Below are 24,366 nucleotides of genomic sequence, written 5' to 3'. Positions count from 1 at the left end.
CGCTCGGTTGGTTCGATATTTACCCCTCGGCAAGTGGTTCCGACGTTGATGACGCGCACAAAAGGAGAACTTTCCGCCGGCGTCGTCGCCGCCGTGCCGGTGGAAAATCGCGTTCGCCACACGTATGCCGACCGAGTGCCGAAAATGTCCAACCTGTTGAACCCGATTTCGAACCCTCTTTCGTCGAAAACGCCGCCGCCACCAACGACAAATCGAGCTAAACGCTTCGCTGCGTTTCACCTTTCTGCAAATACAAATTGACAACGACGACGACACTTTTAGCGGAAATCATTACTTACAGGATTTTCCGTTAGATAAACTCGACAATTTTCCAACTGTTTCAAAGGTGTTCCATTGTATGATAAATAAATTATGGTTGGATAAATGTTAGTTTATGCAACTTAGACATTTGAGATGCGAATCCGTATTTAGCCGGTCGCAACGAACGAGAATACATAATTAGTTAGGTTAATCCGGCTTAGAGAGCAGGAATAATATCGCATAGATTCGTGTGCCAAGCGAATCGAAAAGTGTAAGCAGGATTTTCTACCGCCAACTATTTGTAACATTTTAATCCAGCTCATCTGACAGAAAACGCGATTATAAACAAAACTACCAAAATATTTTCAATTAAATATTCAGGATAATATTAAACATGTTTGTGACAACTTTGGGCGGATGTTGGTTAATTATAAATGTTTTAGTAAAGTTTTAACCCTGCTGTTCTATTTATACATTTTTTATATTTTCGAAAGGTCAGGTTAAAAAGGGTTAAAAAGGTTGATTTACAACATGAAGAAAATAAGGAAAACGGGTCGACGGTCCGTCTCCGCCAGCGAGTCACGTATCAATCTTGATTTGTGTTTGTTGCGTAGTTTTCGGGCCAGCAAGCCGGTACATGAAGCAATTCGTTACGACGTAACAAAGGCATTTCTCATGCTCATGGCATGTTGGCTTGTTCTCGTTGCAGCAAGCCGGTGACGGACGACATCAATTGGCCGCTCTACACCAAGGACCAGCCGCAGTACTTCATCTTCAACGCGAACAGAAACGGCATCGGCAAAGGCCCCCGCGCCACCGCCTGCGCATTCTGGAATGACTTTCTGCCCAAACTTAGGGACAACTCAGGTGAGCAAACAAAGAAAAAATACAAAATCAATTGAAATTTACTTCGTACACAAAAAAATATATACGAGCAAAAATGTCACCGTGTCAGTCTACATCTCGAAGATGTCCCTTTCGTGACGATGCACAAAGGGAATGTGAAATTTGACTTTTGACTTGTGCAAAGACTTACCCAGCGAGGTTGTTTTGTGCCTTATTTTAAGCCCTGCTAGAGTACGTACAGCAAAAAGTCGCGCAGCGCCTGGTAACAAGCGTCAAGGACTGTCAAAAGCCCGATCTCGCGAGGTGGAGTCGTACGTGCGAAATCCCCGGGGATCTCTCCGAAACCCGTCGACCCGCAGCCGAAACAGACGCTAGAAGACGTCCTCGAACAATCGGCCGCTGGCATATTTCCAACAAAAGTAATACGCTGGTTGAACATGCACGCGTCTTAAATAATTTATTGCAAACGACCGGAACGAATAAGACGTAAGACGTCGTAGGTGATAAATGTCCAATTGCATGGATAATATAAAAATCAGTTTCACATCTTCCATAACCACAAAACTATCGAAAGTAAAAGTTTAAAACCTACGTGGTATTTACTTTTATAATTTTATTTTTATTTTTATATACTGTCTGTAGAAAAGCAAATGCAAACGCAAATTCTCCAGGCTTTGGCAGCAAGCTTTGCAAAGTGCGGCGTCGTCCTGAGATAAATGTACAGCCGCGCAATCCTTCTGATCTCTTTTTGCTTAACGACAAAACTATCTCGACGGTACGCGTCCGCTTCGTTTCTATTTAGTGGAACATCTTCAGCCAAGCAACCAAGCTTGGCATCGAGACTCTTTTCGAAAGCAAAATTCGTATTGCCAACGCAAACGCAAAATCTATATTTATATGCGAAACGGGTGTCCAATATGAAAATTTTCTCCTCAGCAGCATTCTACGTGCTTCGCGAAAATATTTATATCCTAAATCATCATAAATAAATTATTTACACCTGGAACATTTGTACGAAAACAACTTTCTACGGTTAATATTTTATTTATTTGCTTTGATACTTGTGACAGTAGTACGCGTCTTTATCCTGTAAAAAAGTAAGAAGTTTTTTTTAATATTTTAAACGTTTTAACATTTCGATAGTGGGAATTATTGATGAGAGCATTCGCTCAGTACATTTAGCAAACAATAAAGCAACCTAAATTGGGTTTCGTGCAATTTTGCTTGTTTCGGCGTTCAATTATTAAAATAACAATTTCCATACACTCGATCTTGATCTGCTCGAGGAACAGGAGAAACTAATTCGGTTTCTTGTTAAAGTATTTATGTTTTAATTTGAGTTTAATCATAGATGGCGCTGGATATATCATGTTGTTTTATTTTGAATGTGTGTGTGTTTTGTGTTATCAGATTCAGCCGAATCACCCTGCGAGGCGAGCGTCGTCGGCGCTGTGGCGTCCCACGGTCGGCCCCGTCATTCCACCAACGTTCTGCTGCCCCTCTTCGCTATAAAAGTGATGATGTCCTCGTTACTCGCCCTCTAGACACCGCGCACTCACACCACCCCTTGAGGCGGTAAATAATCACATTAAACTAGATAAACACGCAACAATGATCCGCGACACTCCAATCTGAATATTATCTACGACAAACGGCGACGCCATGAAGCAAACTGCGCGCCCGCGCGACGAAATATTTATGAGAGATGCAAAACAGACACGCTTAAGAAATCATCACATATCGACCAACATTTATACACTTAGTATCAAGATGTCCAGAATTCTGAACGTAATGATTTTATGAACATACAAAAAAAATGATACCTAAAACCGGGTCGAGCTTATTATTGACGAAACTTTAAATCTACAAAACACTTAAATATTGTAAAACCAACTACATAACAATCTCTTAGAGTCAATATTCGAAATGAAACAATCATAATGAGAGCACTTACTTTAACGCGGCGGAAACTGGTTCACACTGAGCGACATATTATATTATATGCCAAATTTATGGAATGTATATTAAGATGTAAGCAGATATACTAACACAACAACAAAATTTGATGAAAAAACAAAATGAAACGCGTACATATCATGTGCATAAAGATTGAAATCGTAATCGAAACATATCAATTTGTGAAAATTTGAGAAAAACCAAACAATGTATACATATCATATCAACTAAATTATATATACATTATACATAATGATAGGCGTAAATATTTGATGAGATTTAAACAAGAATCATTGCATATTGATAATGTGAAAAATATCCGTATTTTCAAAGAAAAAAACATATAAATATATATTATATTATACACATTATTATATTGAGAAATATTAAGATAAATTAAACGGAAGAAGAATGGAGGTGTTGAACAAATTATGTTTAGGCTAATTTTAAAGAAGCACATGTAAATTACGCAAGAAAATTGTTTAGCGAGAATATGCAAGATGCAAGATGGTTGTTGATAAATATGTAACACTTTAGGGCATCGCTTCAATCGTGAAGGTTTTAGAGAAATGAATTTAGCGAAATCGTGAACAAGTGTGCTTGACATTTACTATTGAACCAAACCAATATTCGCTTAATGACTAAAATGATAATATATATCTAATAATATAACTTAACGTTATTAGAGCTTTTACACGTTGAGTTTTTCTTCGGTTGGTTTTGTATACAAATACGAGTAGTATCACCGACAATCATTATATATTTATCTATAAAAATTAAATCTATATAAACGCTCTAAATTGATAGGAATTGTAAGGTTTGAGAATGTTTCATAATAATTATGAATCTGAAGGATGTGTAAAGGTACTACGAATGAATCTTATGTTTGAAGTAGGCTGTGTTATGAAAAAAAGTTTTCAACGACCGAATGCACGAACATATTTTATTTTTATTATAATTTTAAATAAATTTTTGTTAAAAGTTTTCTATTTTTTGTTCTATTTTTATTTTTCGCCTAATAAATTTCCACTTTGACCGTTATTCAACTATTCATTTGACTGTATTGATCTGTTGGGAAATGACACCTGCGTTACGTATTTTAAAAGCTTTCAAGTAATTAAACCAAAGTTTGTTGAAAATGCTCAACATGCATATCGATTTGCAAATTGAATAGGCCCTGCTCAATTAGTTGTGGGAAATATTTTATTGATTTGACACAAACAAAAGCGTCTCGCGTTGCACTCACTGCCAATTGATTTGATTGTATGCCGATGAATAATCAAGTTAGTGATGCATAAATGTCAAGAATAGTCGTATAAAGTAATTGGTTACAATTTATTCATTTATTGGATACAACCATGTGATACTAAACATTAAACATGAACATTTTTAGTAAATCACACTTGACACATAACACTATTATTAATATTACCATCGTGACGATGAAGCTTTCGTGTATAACAGCTGATAGGGATCTTAGATTGAATCTTAAGAAGGTTAATGCTTCTTTATCGTTTATTTCACGCGTAATTTGGTAGAAGAATAACTAATCTAGTTAATTATCCAAAAAGAGTAATTTTGGGTGAGCTTTAAATGTGATTGATGGGAACTGGGAACATGATGTGTGATTGTTAAGATATCTTTTGTAATTTTCAAGAAATTTTATTTTATTAACTCGATTCTTGTTTGAGTTTAGATTGTCAAGTGTAAATAGGGACAATAAACAATATCGTCGCAGAATCAACAGTAATCCCATGAGATGATATTTACTGCACGTCCCTTCTCACACGCCATCCGGTTGGTCATGAATATTTACACTGGCCAGGGCAATAACATACATATTGTCAAATTAAATCAGGCAGGATGAGATTTTTTAAATAATAATTTGATATTTTTATCGTTTAAGAGTTTAATATTTTTGATAAATTTACAAATTTTTAATCGGTTTGTAAGTGACTGTATAGTCGAAACACGTTTGTGCCAAATCTCGTAAATATTTGCCATCAGATAATTGCGTAATAATAAACCCTCTTCGGGTCCCCCGGCGTTATACCTTTACTGTCACACACGGATATGCACGTGCCAAACATTTGCAAACAGATAATAGAGTCAAACGAATAGAGAAAAATTTTCAAATCTATAAAAATTATTACCTGAAACAAAGTGCAATTTTAATTATAAATCAAAAAATATCCAACCAAATATTTTGGTACAGCTAGTGTTGCAGATATGTGCGGAAAGCAGGTTGAGAAAGGATGAGATTGGTAGAAGTTATAAATAATCTGGAACCAGGCCGATTGTGGGTTAATAATGACAATGACAGCGCGCAGATTTAGACGAGTTTCATTGTTCCTGAGTGCTGCTAATTCGAAACACAAAACCTCGACAGGAGCACATGCCAAGGACATCCTCCACCCTAACACACCCGACCATCGACGCCATTAAGTCCATAAGTTGCGCGGGGTGCGCTAGGGTGCGCATTCGAGAGGTTCACGGCGAAAACTTTAAATATTTATGCCCAACGTATCGATTGCTCCCACAACTTCACTACAAGCCTGTTCAATTGCGGCAACAAATGTAAAACCTGGAATATCAGGGAGTTTTTTTCGTCATTTCGAACGCGTTAATAAATCATAGACTCAAATGGACATCTAGTCATCATCCGGGCACGGGGACATCATGGTGATTGATTTTTCAATCACATGAATATGCAACGAACGGTTAAAACTATGGTTAGATTTTTGAATTAAATTGATGGCTGCAATGCGCGGGTGTCATTCCATCAGGGAGCAATTTCAGCGCGCTTCATTGTTGCACTGAAAATGGAAACGATAAATATCGCTAATTGTTGTATTAATTTTCATACATTCACAATTGTGTTGGATATAATTTGCTGAATTAATTTTGCACTTTGTTCTCGCATTCCTATTATAAATATAATTTCAGCAGAATTGAAAGTAAAAGATGTACAAACGTATACATTCTATAAACAATTAGATTAGTGCCTAATTACTTTGTGATTTATACTTTGCTACCTAGTGTTTATATAAATAGCTACCAGCTGTTTAACCAATATTTAATTCTGCCACTCAGATGTCAATGATGTTTACATATTCAAAGTGAATATTGCACGAATGAACTTTATAGTCAATATAGCAAAACACTTATGATAGATGTAAGAAAAATAAAATTAAAAACTAACAGAATAAAACAAATGAAATAAAATCAATTGGTTTGGGCTTTAAGAATGAACAATATCACACATATCAAAACTTGCTTTCAATGTTAACTTAAAAAAACAAACAGAATTTCCGATTGTGTTTAGTCCTCAATGGGAGCAAGTAGTTACGATGGCCTGAATGTGTTTCCAAATTTAAATTAAATTTACCAGACAGCTAAATGAAAAATAAAAGGCCTCGATGATATGGTATAAACAAGTAGAACAATCATAATTATTACACAAACTCGAAATGAATATTTCGAAACACTTGCCCTGCAAAAAAAGAACAAAAAAATATATGTAATGCAAAAAATTCTTTAGAGAAAACTTTCAGCAAAATCTTATGCCCGTTGTGAAACTACGGAATCACTCGAATAGTCAATATGAAGTAGGCGCATAGCGTGCAGTAGCGTGTAATGTATAAACAAAGAACGAGTATCATTAAGAAATTGTATGAATTATTATTATATGACATTGCTATGAACAAGCTAAAGATAGCTTTAACAAATAGTGCGACACGTAGCGCTAGAGATACGTAGGGATGTAGGCGATAAGTCATTTAATTGAACCAGTTCGCTGAATACCAAGCTATGAAAGTGAGGATGTATTAAATACAAAAAAAACACCTAACTTTGCACATATCATATATGTGTCTTCGGCTGTCCTGTCCAATAAGCTAATATTTATATACAAATATTTAAAAAGTATACACGCTATATATACAAATATAAATATATAAAAATATATATACATCATAGATTTAACGAACGTAAATGAACCTGAAACTGGGCTAACGAAGTATTAATTGCGTTGATGATGAAGCATATTTGGACTTGGAGTTAACAGTTAAGAGTATTGAATAAAATAATGATAATAGCTGTAAATGTTAAGTGTTAGATGCATTGTTGACGCTTTGTGTTTTGAAATCATGTCGATAACAATTCGTGACTTTTTCGTTTGACCTTGCTGTTTGGCTACGAACTGTCTGATCTTTTCGTTTGATTTGTAAACTCTTCGTTCGCATTTTGATGTGATAATAAACAATGTGCAAACTGCACTCTTACGGAATTTAAATCAATGATAAATGAATTCATGTATTCGTAAGTTTAGTAAGTAACGAATGATAAGGGAAGCTAATGATGAAAATATATAACGACATATCATGATGATTAATGAATATATACCTAAGTTATGCTGTAAAAGTATGAAACATAAATAAATAACGAGATTAATGTAAAATGGCTGTTATTATACAAAGAAAATGTGTAACATTTTAAAGGGTCGTACTTTGTTGAATGATAAATCTGATGAATAGACAAGTGAAATGAAAATGCACTAATTTTTCGTTGATTTCTACAAACCACATCAATGCTTATTGTAAAGAGTATAATAGATTTTATACTCTGCAAACTCGTCATGAACAAGAAGTGGTATTATCAAAGAAGACAGTTCGGTGGGAACCAAAATGTAGTAGCCATTATTATTCTCGTCGAAATTGAATTCGAGGCGCTCTGAAAGTCAATATTAGCGTAGCTAAAACCTAAACATGTGCTAATGCGTGTAAATCACAGAAAATTACATATCTGATGCTATTGCATACAGCCGCACTGCGTGGATTTATTCTTCGGAAACGATCTACGCGAATATTTATAGGCATTTGTAGATTTATACAATCACAGACCTGACTCTATAAGCCGCAAAACTTGAACATTGTACAAACACTCACGTGGACGCACCGTAATATGTATAAATATACACAGATTAGTCTATTGTTTTATCTTTACAACAGTGGCACGTGCAAGTCTCTAAAACTGGTATGAACATGCGAGATAAAACGTTTAACGTGATGCATATGATGATGATATGTAGCTGCATTAATGCATTAAATGAAATGGAACTAAACTAAGAAAACAAACTTTACACAATAAGATTATATCTGTTAGTTTGTAAAAAATTATATTTAAACAATGAGAAACTGCTGAATTGTATAAATAAATAAATGTAAGGGTTAAACTAAAGATGAGTATTCTGCAAGGAGAAGTCTAGATACGTAATGATATAAAGAATTATGAATTAATACGAAATTATACTGATGCGAAGAAATTGAAACAAAAAAAAAACGATGCGATTTTGTTTAAGGTAAATGTGTAGAAACTTGTATTTCTAACAAAACTAAATTCACAACCTAAACTTGTTAATGCAAACTAAATACAACAAACAGTATTCTAAACTAAAACTACACTAGTAAACTTAAACTATACTGTCTTATACAATACTTAGTGAATGAACACTTTAAATCAATTTTTAGTTGATATTATCGATTATTCGATAATGTTTAATGTGCATTATATTGTCAGTCAATGTGCATAAACAAACTTTGAGACACGCGCGCCAAGTTTACGAATTTAGTTGGGTAACCACTTTGTAGTAGCCGTATATAACCTCACCCCTGAGTTGTGGTTAGATGCGTTGGGTGTAACGTACATGAGCGCTGTTAAGTGTTTAAATGTAAGAGAGGTTATGTTCACGTCTTGCTTTCGATGCATTGCCGCGTTTTGGGATTCAATGTGCGGGCATACTAACGATGACAGAGAGACAAAATAACGCATTACGTATAAATGTAAGTTTTAAGTTAATAAATAAAGAATGTATATTCCCATAAACCAAATGTTTTTTATTTGCATACCATTTATCAACCCATAGTTGAATTTAATAGCAAATGAACCAGTTCATTGTGAAAGCAGTAAAAAGTTCGTTTTATAGTTAAAACATCAAATAATTTACTGGTTCTAGTCAATTTATTTTATTTTATGCATAAACCCAAATGTAAATTTAAGGATTGAAGTGTTGAACTAACATATAATCCATTAATACTATACGTGTACATACCTTACTAATCCGACGTCGATCACTAAGCTCCAAAGGGATTTTTCATACAACAGTAAGTACCTATCTGAATGTTTCTCTATTCAATATTTGATTGAACATAGGAATGTAACGTTTGTTGTCTTTGCAATTTTTGATACTATTATGTTCGAATAATTGCTAATTAGTGTGAAAGACGCGATTAGCGGTGGGCTGCGGTGGTGCTGGTCATGTCCGCATGCAAATTCGCATTCGTTCCGCGCCATAATTGGGATTACCGGGGGCGCTCGCGCGACGATACACTCGTAATACCAGCCCACGCCGAAATCCGGCCGTGTTTATATCGTTTTATAACTTTAAAGCGCTGGAATCGCCGTCCGCACTTGAATGATACTATCCCATCCGAGCGGTGAACCCTTGCGCTAAACAAGAACGTAATCCGATTGTCTGCAAAACCCGCGTCGAAAAAACAACAATGAAGGGATTTCGCGCAAACATGAACATGCCGCGGGGAGGGTGAAAGAACAACAAGAAAAACGCTGAAAATAGCAATTTTCTACCACTTAAGCGTTATTATCTTGTTATCTTTTTCATGTGTAGACCGACAATAATCAAAATCGATTTCAACATAAGAATAAATATTTGTGATTTTTAATTGGAATTCTGCTGACATTACTGTTGATTTGTGTGTTGAGTGCTCCGCCTACCTGTCAAACAACGCATGCGCAACGTACACATAACCAACCTTCAACTATAAATTAGTAAAACTAACATGAGGTGCGATCAATTTAATATTTTGAATGTCGCAAAATCTTTGCAAATTTTTGTTGGTAATTAATCGACGAGCATTTTAATAACATTTCAAATTAATTAGGTGCGGGCCGGCCGTTTGATGGTGAGCCCGCGCATAATGAGCCTCGGCATAAATTGTTGAATTAATTAATTAGCTGTCAGCATTTAATTAATATATTGCCATACTATGTTTCGGAAGTTATAATGCGCCGAAATCCTCGCGTACGGACACAGTCGCTTCATAAATCGTCCAGCAAGATGTCGCTGGTGAGGATTGCCGACATTGACATTTACTAAATTACAAATTAGAAGAAAAAGCTACAACAACTAATTTAATAAACGAAAGTGTTTGAAATAAACGCTTTACACTTCATTACATCGATTGTGTGTCACACAAAACAAATAAGAAAATTCTATCTATTTCACGCACGAATTGACAGTCCCGAGTCCTGTTTGCCAAAGAAGTTAGGACAACCAGCTGCGACAAATTGATGCTTTCGAAATCGATTTTAAAAATAAACACAACAACGAAAATAAATCTTTATCTTCGCTCAATCACTCATGACTCATTTTAATTTATCACTTGAAGCTTTTTTCAACATCGAAGACGATTGATTGAGATTTAATAAATAGCCGTCAAAAAAATAAATCACAGTTTTAGTTATTTAGATACGCGCTGCGCGGTAAAAGTATTATTGATAGTTCTGTGGCAAGTAGCATTGACCCGCTTTTTATGTAATTAATTCATCGGAATCGCGCGCATACTTCATCCGACATCTTACATCTCCCATCATACACGATAAATTAGTCAAAAGTCGTTCTTTCTGACACGGCGGCTTGAGAACAAACGTAATAAAATGTATTAGATGATTCATCACTTTATCAAAGGGCATAGGTCACCTACTAGGCTGCTACTTGCTAATTAGCAGATGGTTGTTTTGTAAATTAGTCACAAAATACCAGAAACTCGTCAAAACGTAGTTAATGATGAATTAAATAACACGCTCGTGCTAATTTGATATTAATTAGTCCCATTAGCAATACGAGATGAAATTTTATTTTATTGACAATTAAATGTATATTAACGTATTTAGAGTGGGGGAGTGAGTAAAGTCGCTAATCGTTGTTTGCCTTACTCTCCTCATCGTCGCAAAGTTTTAACGTAAACTTATCGTCGAAAGGGTCGTCGCAACTCCTTGAGAACGTGTCCTGTTATTATCTACCGAGGTTGTCCTTACTCATATGTACGTCTTCTTCAAGTTTTCATACTGTATGTTGCTAAAAGCAAGAAAAGGGTTCTAAATTTTAAATTTGATTATTTTATATGTCAATATATATCTTATTTTAATCAATTTAAAGATTAAAGTAATGGAGTCTTTTGATATTGAAGAATAGGTATAATTTTAATGATTTTTTGCCCGGTTCATCACAAGTTGGTGCATGAAGACTTGTGAAAACCAGTGAGCGAACAAGCACTTTCGACCAGAGGAGCAATTTGCAAGTTGCTCGTTGCCGCTTGCTTCCGTGTCGTGTGAGGTGCGAAAGAGTCAAAGGCTCAAGACGAACGGGAAGGCGTAAAAACCGTCTCGTTACTCTTCGAGCAATCCGTACGCCGACACGTACGCCATGTCGCGCAAAGACGCTTTAACGGCGAAAAAAGTTAATTAAACGCGTTGTTGTTCGACGCGCGCACTTGCACTTCTTCCTCGTTTGGCAAAACGTGTCGAACTTGAAGTGCTGTGAACATGTCGCACGCGTAAAATGTCCTGTCTTGTCTTTAACTTCGAGGCGGACGTTAAGTGCACGAGCTTTACCGAAAAATTGCGTTTTTATTTACTTGAGTTCTTTTATGTGTCATATTAAGTTCACTGACTTACAATGTTGTTCATAAGGAAATCACATATTTTGCACCAAATGATTTTTTTTGTAATAATTGTTATAATATGAAATATTATAACATTAATATTGAGCATAGATAATAAATAATGAAATCATGGTTTTATATGGTAATTGGAAAATGAAAAATAAAATATGACTGTCGATGTTAATTAAGATATCTAAACATTGTGGAAATTTATTCACACATAAATTTTCAACTTCGATACAACGCATAAATAAAACCAATTTAGAAGCGACATTAAATTCACAGCCTCAGACGATGAAGAAGTTCATTGTAGGTAACAAAAAGCGTGCCGCCGAATTAATTAACATCCCATTAAGACAGATTTTTCACCGAAAATACCTAAAAAATATCATTTACATATTTAAATCATATTTTTTCCTGCCTTGGTAAGTCGCATGATTCTGTGTGAAGGTAGATAATTAATTATACGTTCGTCACCCTCGCATTATAAATAACTTGGACGCAAAAATGCACTCCATTTGCGGTCAATACAATCAAGTCGGTTTTCTCCAGTCCGACCGCCGGTGTGGAAATAATTAAACAAAGAGTAATGTTTAATGTCGATCAGTGCGCAGAATTTTAATGAGTTCGGCTGTATGAAGAATTGCGAAGAATGGAAAGCAAGGCTTCATTGTGTCGAATGTGCTCGGCGTACTGATGCGCGTCGATCGGCCGATCGCCGGATCGTAATAAGCGGTTGGCGCGGGCCTTGAATGACCGCCGAATATGTAGGAACAACCCATGACATTTAAAGCCGCGACGCCAATTCGGCCCGTCAGCAAATGGGCATGGAAGTGATATTGATGCCTTTGCACCAACAGCATTAATAATGAATACTCGACGTGATTCTTTTCTTTCGAGAGTGATTTTTAAACAATGGAAAATTGTTTTGATAGGTCATTTATTTGAAACCTTACACCCGCTGCATCAGCGAATATTTACGATAAAACTAAAACTATTAATGTCAAAAACTCAATAGTTTGCTAACAATATTCCACGCCTGAATATACCGCGTGTATCGATTTAATTCACAATACAAAAAAACTATAATATTTCACGCGAATCAATCATAACTTATGTTATTGTGTTGCTGTATATTCATTGTGCCTCAACATAAAACAAGATCGATTGCATGCCAATTAAAATTCACCTCATAGGAATACAAACATGACGTTGAAGCAATAAATCTCTGTATCTACCCATTGTACGGATTATAATAATACTACACATTATTATAATTTAAAAAAATGCATTATTTGGATTGTAACTACTTCAGATCACTCTGTATAAGTTTCAAATTATATATGAAGGATGTACTACTTGTAATCGCTAATCTAACAATCTTTGAGCACCTCGCGTTGTAGTTAATAACGTTGACAAGACAAAGTGATAACTTAATAGCACTCCGATCGACTACAAGCTCGTAATTTATGACTATTATTAACACAACGCATAATGACTCGACATTACATTGTGATTTTCGTATTTCATTGGCAAACAAAAAAGACACAGCTTGATCGTAATCTATTCATATGGGTGCTTTTAGTTTTTTGAAAAAAAATCGATGTCAGAGGTTAATTCACGCGGTGAGCATGTCTAATGTGTCAGAAATGAATATTTTAAAAATGCTAATGAGTACACGGGACATTGTGTCCAAGTCGTGTTTTCGCTAGTTTAATCGCGCGTATTATTATTTATTGTGCGCCAGCTACATAAATTCGACGTTTATGGACGTGGTGTTGGTGTTGAGCGGTTCGAAGTCGACGCGATTCGTGTCGGTGTCAAAGTCGACGGAAAAGTGTGCGCCCGCAAGTTTTAATTGGCAATTATTTTAGTTAGCTATTAAAACCCGGGCGGTAGTCGGACCGAGGAGAATAAACTGAGACTCATCGACGATGTCAACGTGACAAGATAAGATGAAAATCTTGTTCAAACTTTTTTTTGTTTGTAGTCTGACTGACTAACTACTTTCTACTTTAATTACACTCATTTTTTAAAAAAAGAAGAACACAAATGGTCGTCAATTCATCATTCAATCAAAGCTGTTAGATAACTTTAAATAATTTCTAAACTTTGTATATACTATCCCCATGATAGTAGGTAATAAATATAAAATCGCAATAGCAGTTATAAAATTTTAAATCTTGCAAAAGAAAAATCGAAAACCACTTGGCGTAGCCGTACCTGGCGTTGTAAGTTTAAGTTTCAGTTCCAAGTTATAAAGTCAAATTTCAACTTGGAATGTTGAAGCAGAGAAGGCTGGAAACGATGTTTGAATGTGGAGGTGCACTGCCAGTCTAGTTTCCCAGAGCTCCCGCCGGCGTCGGCGAGGGAACAAGGAAGGATGGGCTCCGACCGTTTAAGATTATAGCGATTGATCAAGGTGTCGATCCGCAAGCGGCTTTAAATTATTTAACGCCGAGTGATTTTCGCAAACTACTGCGCCGCCACCAGCCGAGAAACGAAGCAAGTTATTTATCTAGTTCGATTCTATTTTGTCTTGCTTTCTCTGTAAAATGTTTCAGTTTTTTTTCACAGCAGGGTAAAGAATTATCACTTTTTTGCTGAAATAGTATATTGTGTGGTAAGTTAGGAACCTGTTTAAATTTACAAGTTTAAAAAGAAAGATTACGACTTATTTTCAGCATTTTGCATTTTAAAATATCACTTTCAGAGTAAAATTTTACGCATTATCGTAAAATATAAACCGTGTTCTGTTATGAATGAATTTCTCTTAATGGTAAGAGATGTCAGATGATGCAACGGTATTATTTATACAAAATAAACCAGTGAGTTTGTCTAATTTGTCTATTTAAGGACAATACGATTGCGTATTTCGTTGCTACTCGGCGGTTTTCATCTCGACATCGCGCACCGTCTGCGAGCGCCCGACATCTCGGCTGGTTCATCCTTGACATCGCCGACAAGCCGCAGATATATAAAATCGGCATAATATTGGCGGACGTCTTGTCTCGTGTCTTCTGCATTGCGCTCTTCGCGCGCCGTGCGATCGAGTCGAAAATCGTGCATTCCGGTTCGGCACGCCAATAACGAGCGACAAAAGAGAGCAACCGGTGTTCATCCACTGCCAGACATACAGGCAACACGCGCTAAATTTATTACATAAACTGTTTTAAAACATGTGTCAATAAGTGAAAATTTAAGTAAGTATTTTAAGTACCTACCAAACACATTATCATATTCTCAGAGCTTAAATGTGCCGTAGTTTAGTTCCGGATTTCTTTCGCACCGCAAAGTTTTGAGTGCATCGTGTTTACTCATCAAGCAGGTAACTTAACTCTTCTGTTGTTGAATATTCCGCATTCGATTTACGTGGGAGTAAATAAACGCAAGCGTAGTTGTTCACGTTTGTGTCTGAATCAATTAAAACTTACTGCGATAATAAATTACGCCCGCCTCGATGCATTCAGCGCGACATAAAGCGACCTTTTTGCCTGCCGCGCCCCCAAATTGAATCAACATCATGCGTTGAGTGATTCGCGTCGGGATTTCAAAATGGAAATAGAATTATATCTAGGTATGATTATTTCAGGTGTAATTTGATGTTAAACTCTAGTTTCACAATGCCGCATATAGAAGCATTAATCCGAACCAGCAATTATAGTTCTCTATATAGGTTATGTTAACACAACCTAGATAAAAACGGTAAAAAGTAGTTCGTGCGAACGGGAATAGCCTTGTAACTTATATATTGAAGGTTTGAAGCGCGCTAAGGGTGGCCTGGAGTCTTATAAGTGCATATATAGGTATAAAGCATAAAATATCGGGGTGGAAGTGATTGGATTCGGTATGCCGAGCACGCTCGACAAAACAAAGATATAGCGCACGTAAAGAGCGAAATTTAAGAAGGCAATTCTTTTTTTTGCTCGTGTCTGGAGCTCGGGGAAAATACGTACCTGGTTGCAACCCCCACGCGCAAAACCTGCTGTTTTTATAACGTTTTTTACTCTGTGAAAGACGATAATCGTAATAATCGGCAATAACAATAACGACATAAAACGAGAGAATACTTTAAAGCATTAAATCTTTTTTTGGTTTGTATCCGATGAGCACAAGTCTACCGCGGGTGTAGAGTAAGTAGTGTGATGTTTTATTTATGACCGTAATAAAGAATAAAATACTACACTGCAAAATAATAATCATTGCGTTTGAGGTGCTTGTGCAGTGTCTCTTGCATTCGTTGCCATTTTCCATAATACATGAGAACGCAGTCGTCTCATGTTGACCTAGGACACCTAGGTTACTGACCCATTTCGTTCCGCTCCACCAGCACCTGGCATCAAATGTTGCGAGTTGCGATGCAGCGAAACCGTCGAATTTAGATTTGCTGGATATGAATTTCGCGCATGATGACCATGCCAGGTGACGGAAATCGAGCCGCCCTTTCGTGCACCGTTGCCACTTTATTTCAACGTGCGCAGAGAATATGAGTAGGTGTATGTGTGGGTGTGTGTGTGTTGCCACTTCGGCGTGCATAAGCAAGGACCAGACCACGCCGGATTCAATTTTCGCAGGCGTAACATGGTTAAGAGAGAGAATCGTGTCTGGAATATCGACACCAGTCCGCGACACTCATAATGCACACGTTGATATTTCGCTTCCTTGGGATTCTGGCGTCCCTCGACGTTCGCGTCTAACTTTCCGAGTGGGAGTCGAAGGAAATCCTAGCGGTGAGTGGGAGGCGTTGGCGGGGCAAATTTACAAACGCGACACGCACCCATTTGCACACACCTCCACGTTTCCGCCTGCACGCAGTCGGCGGCAGCGAGATAATGAGACGAGTGTATTATAAAAATGTCCTCTTTTATGTCCCTCGCCACGGAAAGCACGTCACCGCCACAGTCGGCACAAGACGTCAGGAATTTTATTTCGGTATACATTAAATATGTCATACATGTCTTTTATTTTTACCGCAGGACGAAATATAGAAAAAATGCTTTCACAAGGAGTTTTTATGGTTTTGCTCACGATGGTGAGCTGCGTATATTCCTGTCATCGGAAAACAATGATCAGTGAGTTATTCACATTGAAAAAAATATATAGAAAATAAAATAATAAAACGCATTAAAGACGGTCATGGTGTAACCGAGGGTGACAAGAATATGATTCTCGAGTACCACAACCGAATGCGACAAGCAGTGGCGATGGGCACGGTTCCAGGTCAGCCTGCAGCCGCCAATATGATGGAACTCAAGTGGGACGTTGAGCTGGCTCAGCGGGCACAAAAATGGTCAACTTCCTGTGGCGCCGAGGGACATGATGCAGGACGTCATTTAGGTAAACATTAATATACGATCATATTCTTACTAAACTTTATCGTTATATTTTTCAGGTAGATTTGAAGTAGGTCAAAATATCGCGACGATGTGGACTCGGGCAACGCCGAGGAACACGTTCGACATGATGGCAAATTTCGCCCACGCTATTGGCAGATGGTTCGACGAATATAGGAACTACCGATTTGGCCCGCTTCAAGGATATTCAAAAAACACCGGACATTACACTCAGGTAAACCTAAAAGTATAGCAGCGTTCAACTTAGATTTAGTCTTGATAAATGAAAAAATACATATTTGATGTCTTGATAAAAACATATCGATACAATCGAACCGCACGAGTTTGCCGCATCCCTAGGGAATCACACACAAGATTCACAAGGTAAAAGTTTCGTATTCCACGGAGTGCTTAGCTTGCAAGAAAGTGTCGGCAAAAAAATAATATTCTTGAATACACCAACAAACACCATCCAAGTAATGCACGTAGCAAAAGTTTGAGCCGCCAAACTTTCCTTGCCGATATTTGTATCTCCTTTTTTGTTAACGTTGGAGGTTTTTCTCGAAACTTTCTCCTATTGGATTTGCGGGCGAATATTCGAAGGTGCAAACTTCCCGTTTCTGGTTTCAGATGGTCTGGGGTGAGACGGATTTGATAGGCTGCGGTTTCTCATACTACTACGACACCACAAAAGGATTCACCAAGAATTATGTGTGCAATTACGGCGCCAGGTGAGTGTCATTCAACAGCTCAACGCTCGTCCTTCTACAAGGCCTTATCGTATTGTTCGGACAATGTCCGTACATTAATTTTGCAAATGTTGTTTTTGGGTGGTTTTTGAGCTCATTACGAATTCATATTCCGGAATTATTTCAGCGGTAACGTGCTGGGCCAGGAGCCGTACGTCAAAGGACGACCTTCCTGCCAGCGATTTAATTATGCGCCCTCAGCGCGATACATTGGATTGTGCGGTGAGTGTGCGGTTGGAGGAAGCGCTGATGATATCTTCATGAATATGTGATTTGCGAAATTATATTAGCCGCAAATTAAAACACAAAAAGCCTTGGAAGATATTATAGATATATAAATATACCCAAAAACATACAATTTAATGATATTAATATTTTATGTTTTGTTTTCATTTTTAGAAAAACCCAAATTCTCACATAATTATTTCTACGATCTACACTCAAATTACATTGGATATTGAATATTCTTCAAAATGTATTATATTTAAGTATGAGTAACTAATTATTTATTATATTTTTTAATTTATTATTTTATTTGAAATAAACTTGCTGTAAAGTCTAGAAATATTCTATTAAATTGTTGAATTTAGTAGCGTGATGTAGACCTGGTAGCGGCACCTGTTATTCTACTTCCAAACATTCACGCATTTTTTTTATTTTGTGTAGGTTTATCAGCAGGTTTGCTGCAGTTGAAAAACACTTGTTTATACTTTGAAATTATTTTTTTTGCATATTCGTCAATATTCATTATACAAAAAAATTTATATAAAGTATATAAAGTACCACTTTATGTGTTTAAACTGGCGCTTTATAGGTGAAAAAAACTTCTATTTTTTTTATGCTGTAACTAATTAAAGCAAATTAGGAGGAAACGTCTGACTGAATTAATTATTAAAAGCTAATAATATCACGACGTAAAGGGACTTTTAATTTGTGAATAAAAATACTTTTTACTGAATAGCAGTAATGGTATATATATCTTGTAGATACTCTTAAAGGTATCATGAACTTATAGCGATGCTGCATTCATAATTATCTGAGAAACTAATTAAGGTAAAGAAAAACCGAAAACACTGTAGTGCTCAACATCAATTTCTAGATAGTACTCGTATAATATTTCAAAAAATCCAATATAAAATGTGCTCAAACATTTTCCTAAAGATTTTGTCAGAAAGTAATAAAGTTAACAAAAATGCAATACGATAGAAGATATCTCGTAAGTTTTTCGTTAACACAAAATATTTCCAAAGAGAGGCAGTAAAATCAGAACCGACCAAATTAAAATATTTGTACAAAAGTTTCAGACTCATGTAGCACAATTCCAGATATTCAATTATTCAATTTTTGTTTCGGTATCGTAATTAATTTTCAAAATATTGACCATTCCTATTTGTTACGTAAGTGCAGCCAATTGAAAACCTAATTATGAAAAATTTTATCGTGAATACGAATTGGAAAACCTTTTTTGGAAAACTAATAGTTTGTGACTTAGAGTCCAAAAGACAGAGGGTTCATCACACTTAGTTTTATTTTTTTTAGAAGAATTCTAATTATTAATAAAAATTTTAGAACACTTTGTGGGGGTTTAGAACAAAGATGCACAGACTTCTTCGGGCCAAGGGCCACATAGATGCATTCGAATGTATCGGCGTGTCGCAAAATAATTAAAGTAACTGTGTTAAAGTACTTCTTCTAATTGTGAAAAATTATTACTTAAAAAGAACTTTAAGAATAAGTACATACCTCTTTTTGCCATGTAATTTTACATAGAAATAAAATTAAATAAATAGAGTGTGTAGAATGGCGATAACTGTATCACTAACTTTAATAACAATTATGTACGTTTATTATTATTACATTCCTCACTTTCTAACAATCCGTACGTGACTGACGAATTGAAGAGTTGACGACTTAAGGAAGTTGAATACTGAAAATTTAACTCAAACTTTATTTTTATTTATATAACTTTCATGCCATGAATCAGAATACTTTTGTTCAAATTTGCTTGTCTCAGCAATTTTGTAATGCACATTGATACTGCACCGTCTGAGCTTCAGACACGAATGCTTGACGTAATAAAATCCAACTACAATAAACTAAACTTGTATTAAGTAAATTCAGCTGCGATTGTCAATTCATGATAATACAGATCAAGCTTTAATACGGTAAGGCGTGTTACAGGGCATTTTCAATACTGGTTTCCGATGCTGAGACAATGAGAGACGTTGTAATTGACGGTGCGGGTGTCGAGGTGGTTAGATCCCAGCAGGTGGCGCACTCGAAGGCACGGTCGCTCGGGTGGTCGACCGCCTATAACCTAGGAGGTGTGTTGATGCGAGATGTACCTGAGAGTTGTAACAAACGTTTTAGCTTAAGTGTTTTATGTTCAATGTTCGGGGGTGGGGGTGGTTAGAGAGCAATGTGGACTGTAGTTTAGAAACGTGATCTGGAACTAGAATAATGGAACAAGTAGTTTCCGCGACGCAGACAGTCTGTCCGCGGTGGTGGTACAGGAGGTGGGCCTGAACGTGGACCATTCAGGGTCAGGGTTAAGATGGCAGATACCGAATGAGCTAGGCGTGTTCGGTCTGAGATGATGCAGGTATCGAATGAGCAAAGCGTGTTCGACCTGAGATGGTGATGGCATCGAATGAGCGTGCGTGTTCGATCGGATGAGCATAGCGTGTCCGATCGAATTAGCGTTGCGTATCGAGGATGGCAGATACCGAATGAGCTAGGCGTGTTCGGTCTGAGATGTTGAGGGTGTCGAATGAGCATAGCGTATCGACGATGGCAGATACCGAATGAGCATAGGCGTGTTCGGCGTGATCGTGTCGAATGAGCATAGCGTATCGACGATGGCAGATACCGAATGAGCATAGCGTGTTCGGTCTGAGATGCGTGTTTGATCGAATGAGCATAGCGTGTTCGATCAAATGAGCATAGTGTGTTCGATTAAGGTTAGATCTGTGCCGCATGGCGGCTATTGTTAGCTTATGGGGCTTGTAATGTAAGGGGGTCCACTCGTACCTTGTGTATAGTGTGGTGTGGTGTAGTGTGGTGTGCAGTGTGTAGTGTAGTATAGTGTAACGTGGTGCAACGTGGTGTAGCGTGGTGTGGTGTGACGTGGCGTAACGTGGTGTAGCGTGGTGCGTCGAGTGGTAGTAGGCTCGCTGCGGTATTCGCTGGAAGCTGGCTTCGAACGGAATGGACGAGTCAGTGACATGTTAGCTGAGGCCTCGATTCTTCCTCGGGTGGTGGGGTGGCTCCCCTCCCAACGGCTTCCTTGTGAGACATTTAGTGGCTGCTGGTGTTGAGAGATGGCGGTGGGTGACCACATTAGGTTTGAATGTAGCAGTGGTGGTGATTCGCTAGATAGCAGTGTGAGTGCTAAGAGAGATCTTTATTAGTCTGATGTTAAAGTTTTAACATTTTCCCGCCCGCCAATTCGTTACCCTGGTAACGAATTATTACAAGACATCTTGGTTGATGGGCAATCGGCATAGCTTGACAATAGGTCTGTCCAAGGTGGAGGCTTGGGTGCGAACGGTCACGGTCCGGATGAGGCCATCTTTCCCGGGGTGGACTTGCGTGACACGACCCAGTGGCCATTTCGCTGGCGGATAACGTTCGTCTATCACGAGCACCATGTCGCCCGACTTGAAATTGGGCGAACGTTGGTTCCACTTGGAGATGGACAGGTAGCGTTGGAGACACGCTGTTGACCAATGCTTCCAGAAGCCGTCGAGGGCTTGGCGAACAAGTTGCCAACGGTTGTAGATGGGCCAGCGAGGGTTCTGGCAACACGTTGGGGGCCTTGCCTATAAGAAAATGTCCTGGTGTGAGTGCCTCGAGGTCTTCAGGATCCTCAGTCAGCGGACAGAGTGGACGAGAGTTCAGCGTCGCTTCGACTTGGGTCAGGAAGGTGGTCATCTCTTCGAAGGTTAGAGTTCGTTCGCCAACGCTGCGCCGGAGGTGATGCTTGACAGATTTAACCCCGGATTCCCATTTTCCGCCAAAGAGGGGTGCAGAGGGTGGGTTAAATTTCCACTGGGTACCAAGGGATCCAAGGAGGTTGCCAATCTCCATTGATTCCTTGGTGGCGGCGGTGAACAGTCGTCGGATCTCCTTATCTGCACCTTTGAAATTAGTGCCGCAGTCGCTGTAGAGGGTCGCGCAGATTCCTCGACGTGCGGTGAACCGCTTGTAGGCAGCGATGAAGGCGTCGGATGTATAGTCGCTGACCAGCTCCAGGTGTACAGCTGATGTAGAAAGGCAGACGAACAATGCAAAATAGCCTTTGTAGGTCTTGGTGTTTCTTCCCCTCCAGGTTTTGATGTTGAACGGTCCGGCGTAGTCAACACCGGTGTGGTCGAATGCTCGTGATTGCGTGACTCTGGGAGTTGGAAGCGGTGCCATGAGTTGCTGGGCACGCTCTTGTCGGAAGCGGGCACAACGTACACAGCGGCGTATATGGGACCGGACTGTTGCTCGACCGCCAAGTACCCAATAGTGATTGCGGATGTAAGCCAGGGTGAGCTGGGTGCCGCCGTGTAGGGTCCTGCGGTGTGCAGAATGATCAAATCAGTGAAGTGATGGCGTCGTGGTAGAATGATCGGATGTCGGGCTTCAGCATTGAGATTGGAGTTTTGAAGACGTCCCCCAACGCGAAGAACGCCAGCAGGGTCGACCCAGGGCGTTAATCTGGCCAGTGGATTGGTCCTGCCGAGTTGCTCGCCTTTTTTCAGGGTCTAAATTTCCAGCCAGAATACTTGTCCTTGAACATGACTTGTCCAATAGAGTCGAGCTTCCTCCAGGTCGCCAGGTGAGATGGGGTTGATCATCAGTGAGGCTGACGGCTGTTTCTTAAAGCTTGCAACGGCTCGATCAAATACCACCGTGGATCGGATGAGTCGTGTGAGTGAGGAAGCTCTGTTGAAGAGATTATTAAGCAGCGGCTTCGGTATCGTCGTGACTACGTAGACTTTTGTGGATCGCTCTGTTAACATCTCATGCGTGAAGTCGGCTTGCACGTCACTCGACCAGCAATCCGGGGCCTGCAGCAGGTATGAAGGTCCGTTCCACCACAGCGTGTGGCTGAAAAGTTCTGCCATCGTTAGGCCGCGGGTAGCACAATCCGCTGGATTTAGTCTTCCAGGAACGAAGCGCCATTGAATTGCCGATGAAACCTCTTGAATGAAGGTCACTCGATTGTGGACGAACTCCTTCCAACGTGAGGGATGATTGTTAACCCAGGTGTATGTGATGGCGGAATCGGTCCAGCAGTAGGTAGGGTGCGCGTCCCAATTCATCGAGGCGATGACGTGCTTTAGCAGACGAGTGAGGAGCACGGCTGCACAGAGCTCGAGGCGTGGGATGGTGAGCCGCTTAAGAGGTGCAACCTTGGTCTTCGAGCACATCAACGTGATGGTAGGGGTCCCGGTCACAGTCGCTCGCACGTAGATTACAGCTGCCATAGCCTTCTGGGATGCGTCGCAGAATCCATGGATCTCGAAAGTTGAGGTGGCGTGGAGTTGAAGCCACCGCGGAATGGAAAGTTGCTGCAATTCTCGAAGCTGGTTCAGGTACTGGATCCATATCTGAGAGGTGTCGTGGGAAAGCTCGTTGTCCCAGCCCAATTTGGGGGTCCACAATTCTTGAATGAATATTTTTGCAACCATGACCACTGGGGTGAAGAACCCTAATGGATCGAAGACTTGGACGACGGCAGATAGTATTTTCCTCTTGGTGACAGAAACGTTTACGGCCATATCGATGGTGAAATGGAAGGTGTCAGCCCTTGGCTGCCAGGCCAGGCCAAGCGCGTGGACGGTGTAGTTTTCATGCATCGGCTTGAATAGCGCTTCAAGTCGCTTTGCGGGAGGCACATCGGACAGTACGTCTGGGTGGTTGCTGTTCCACTTTTGGATTGGGAACCCGCCCGCCATGCTGAGGTCGACGATCTGCGCTATCTGGGCTTTTGCTTCATCGTTGAGGGCGCTCACGGCCATGCATATCGCTTGATGGTTGAGCTTGAACTCTTCCCAATGCTCCTTGAGGAACTCGAGGAGAGTCTTGATGCGGATGTCGCGGTGCTCGGCTTTGATGTCGGCGAGCCCGGGTATGAAGTCATGGATAAACTGGCGAGCGTCATACTGCTGCTCGATGCGTCGTTCGATGTGCTCGTATCTCATTTTGTCTCACGGATCCGGTTCGAAGGACCAAAAATGTATAAACTTGTATTAGTAAATTCAGCTGCGATTGCGATAATACAGATCAAGCTTAATAGTAAGGCGTGTTGGGCTGGTTTCCGATGCTGAGACAATGAGAGACGTTGTAATTGACGGTGCGGGTGTCGAGGTGGTTAGATCCCAGCAGGTGGCGCACTCGAAGGCACGGTCGCTCGGGTGGTCGACCGCCTATAACCTAGGAGGTGTGTTGATGCGAGATGTACCTGAGAGTTGTAACAAACGTTTTAGC

The 24,366-nt window shown here is 39.1% G+C and overlaps 3 protein-coding genes across 3 annotated transcripts in view; 2 read left to right on the top strand and 1 right to left on the bottom strand.

The window, feature by feature from the left end:
- Ace (Acetylcholine esterase) overlaps positions 1 to 8,951 on the top strand; it is a 32,834-nt gene extending 23,883 nt beyond the window's left edge. The window contains exons 5-6 of the mRNA XM_065313361.1: positions 971 to 1,128; positions 2,518 to 8,951. Coding sequence (XP_065169433.1) covers positions 971 to 1,128; positions 2,518 to 2,651 — 292 coding nt within the window. The 3' untranslated portion in view covers positions 2,652 to 8,951. The remainder of the gene's footprint in view (positions 1 to 970; positions 1,129 to 2,517) is intronic.
- Positions 8,952 to 14,506: 5,555 nt separating this feature from the next.
- Positions 14,507 to 18,451, top strand: LOC135800546 (venom allergen 5-like). The gene is made up of 8 exons (XM_065313805.1): positions 14,507 to 14,608; positions 14,661 to 15,007; positions 16,781 to 16,876; positions 16,935 to 17,141; positions 17,197 to 17,372; positions 17,768 to 17,868; positions 18,014 to 18,108; positions 18,286 to 18,451. The coding sequence occupies exons 3-8, from the start codon at positions 16,798 to 16,800 to the stop codon at positions 18,345 to 18,347; spliced, it is 720 nt and encodes a 239-aa protein (XP_065169877.1). The 5' UTR covers positions 14,507 to 14,608; positions 14,661 to 15,007; positions 16,781 to 16,797; the 3' UTR covers positions 18,348 to 18,451.
- A 4,186-nt stretch (positions 18,452 to 22,637) lies between these two features.
- Positions 22,638 to 24,080, bottom strand: LOC135800788 (uncharacterized). The gene has a single exon (XM_065314110.1). The coding sequence runs from the start codon at positions 24,078 to 24,080 to the stop codon at positions 22,638 to 22,640; it is 1,443 nt and encodes a 480-aa protein (XP_065170182.1).
- Between the last annotated feature and the right edge of the window lie 286 nt (positions 24,081 to 24,366).

This window comes from Atheta coriaria, unplaced genomic scaffold (assembly GCF_025399875.1).
Source record: "Atheta coriaria isolate IRGN ID8LTWV9N9 unplaced genomic scaffold, Caltech_Dcor_3.1 hic_scaffold_10_pilon, whole genome shotgun sequence".
NCBI lineage: Eukaryota > Metazoa > Arthropoda > Insecta > Coleoptera > Staphylinidae > Dalotia > Dalotia coriaria.
This window is presented reverse-complemented; position numbering and strand designations above follow the sequence as displayed.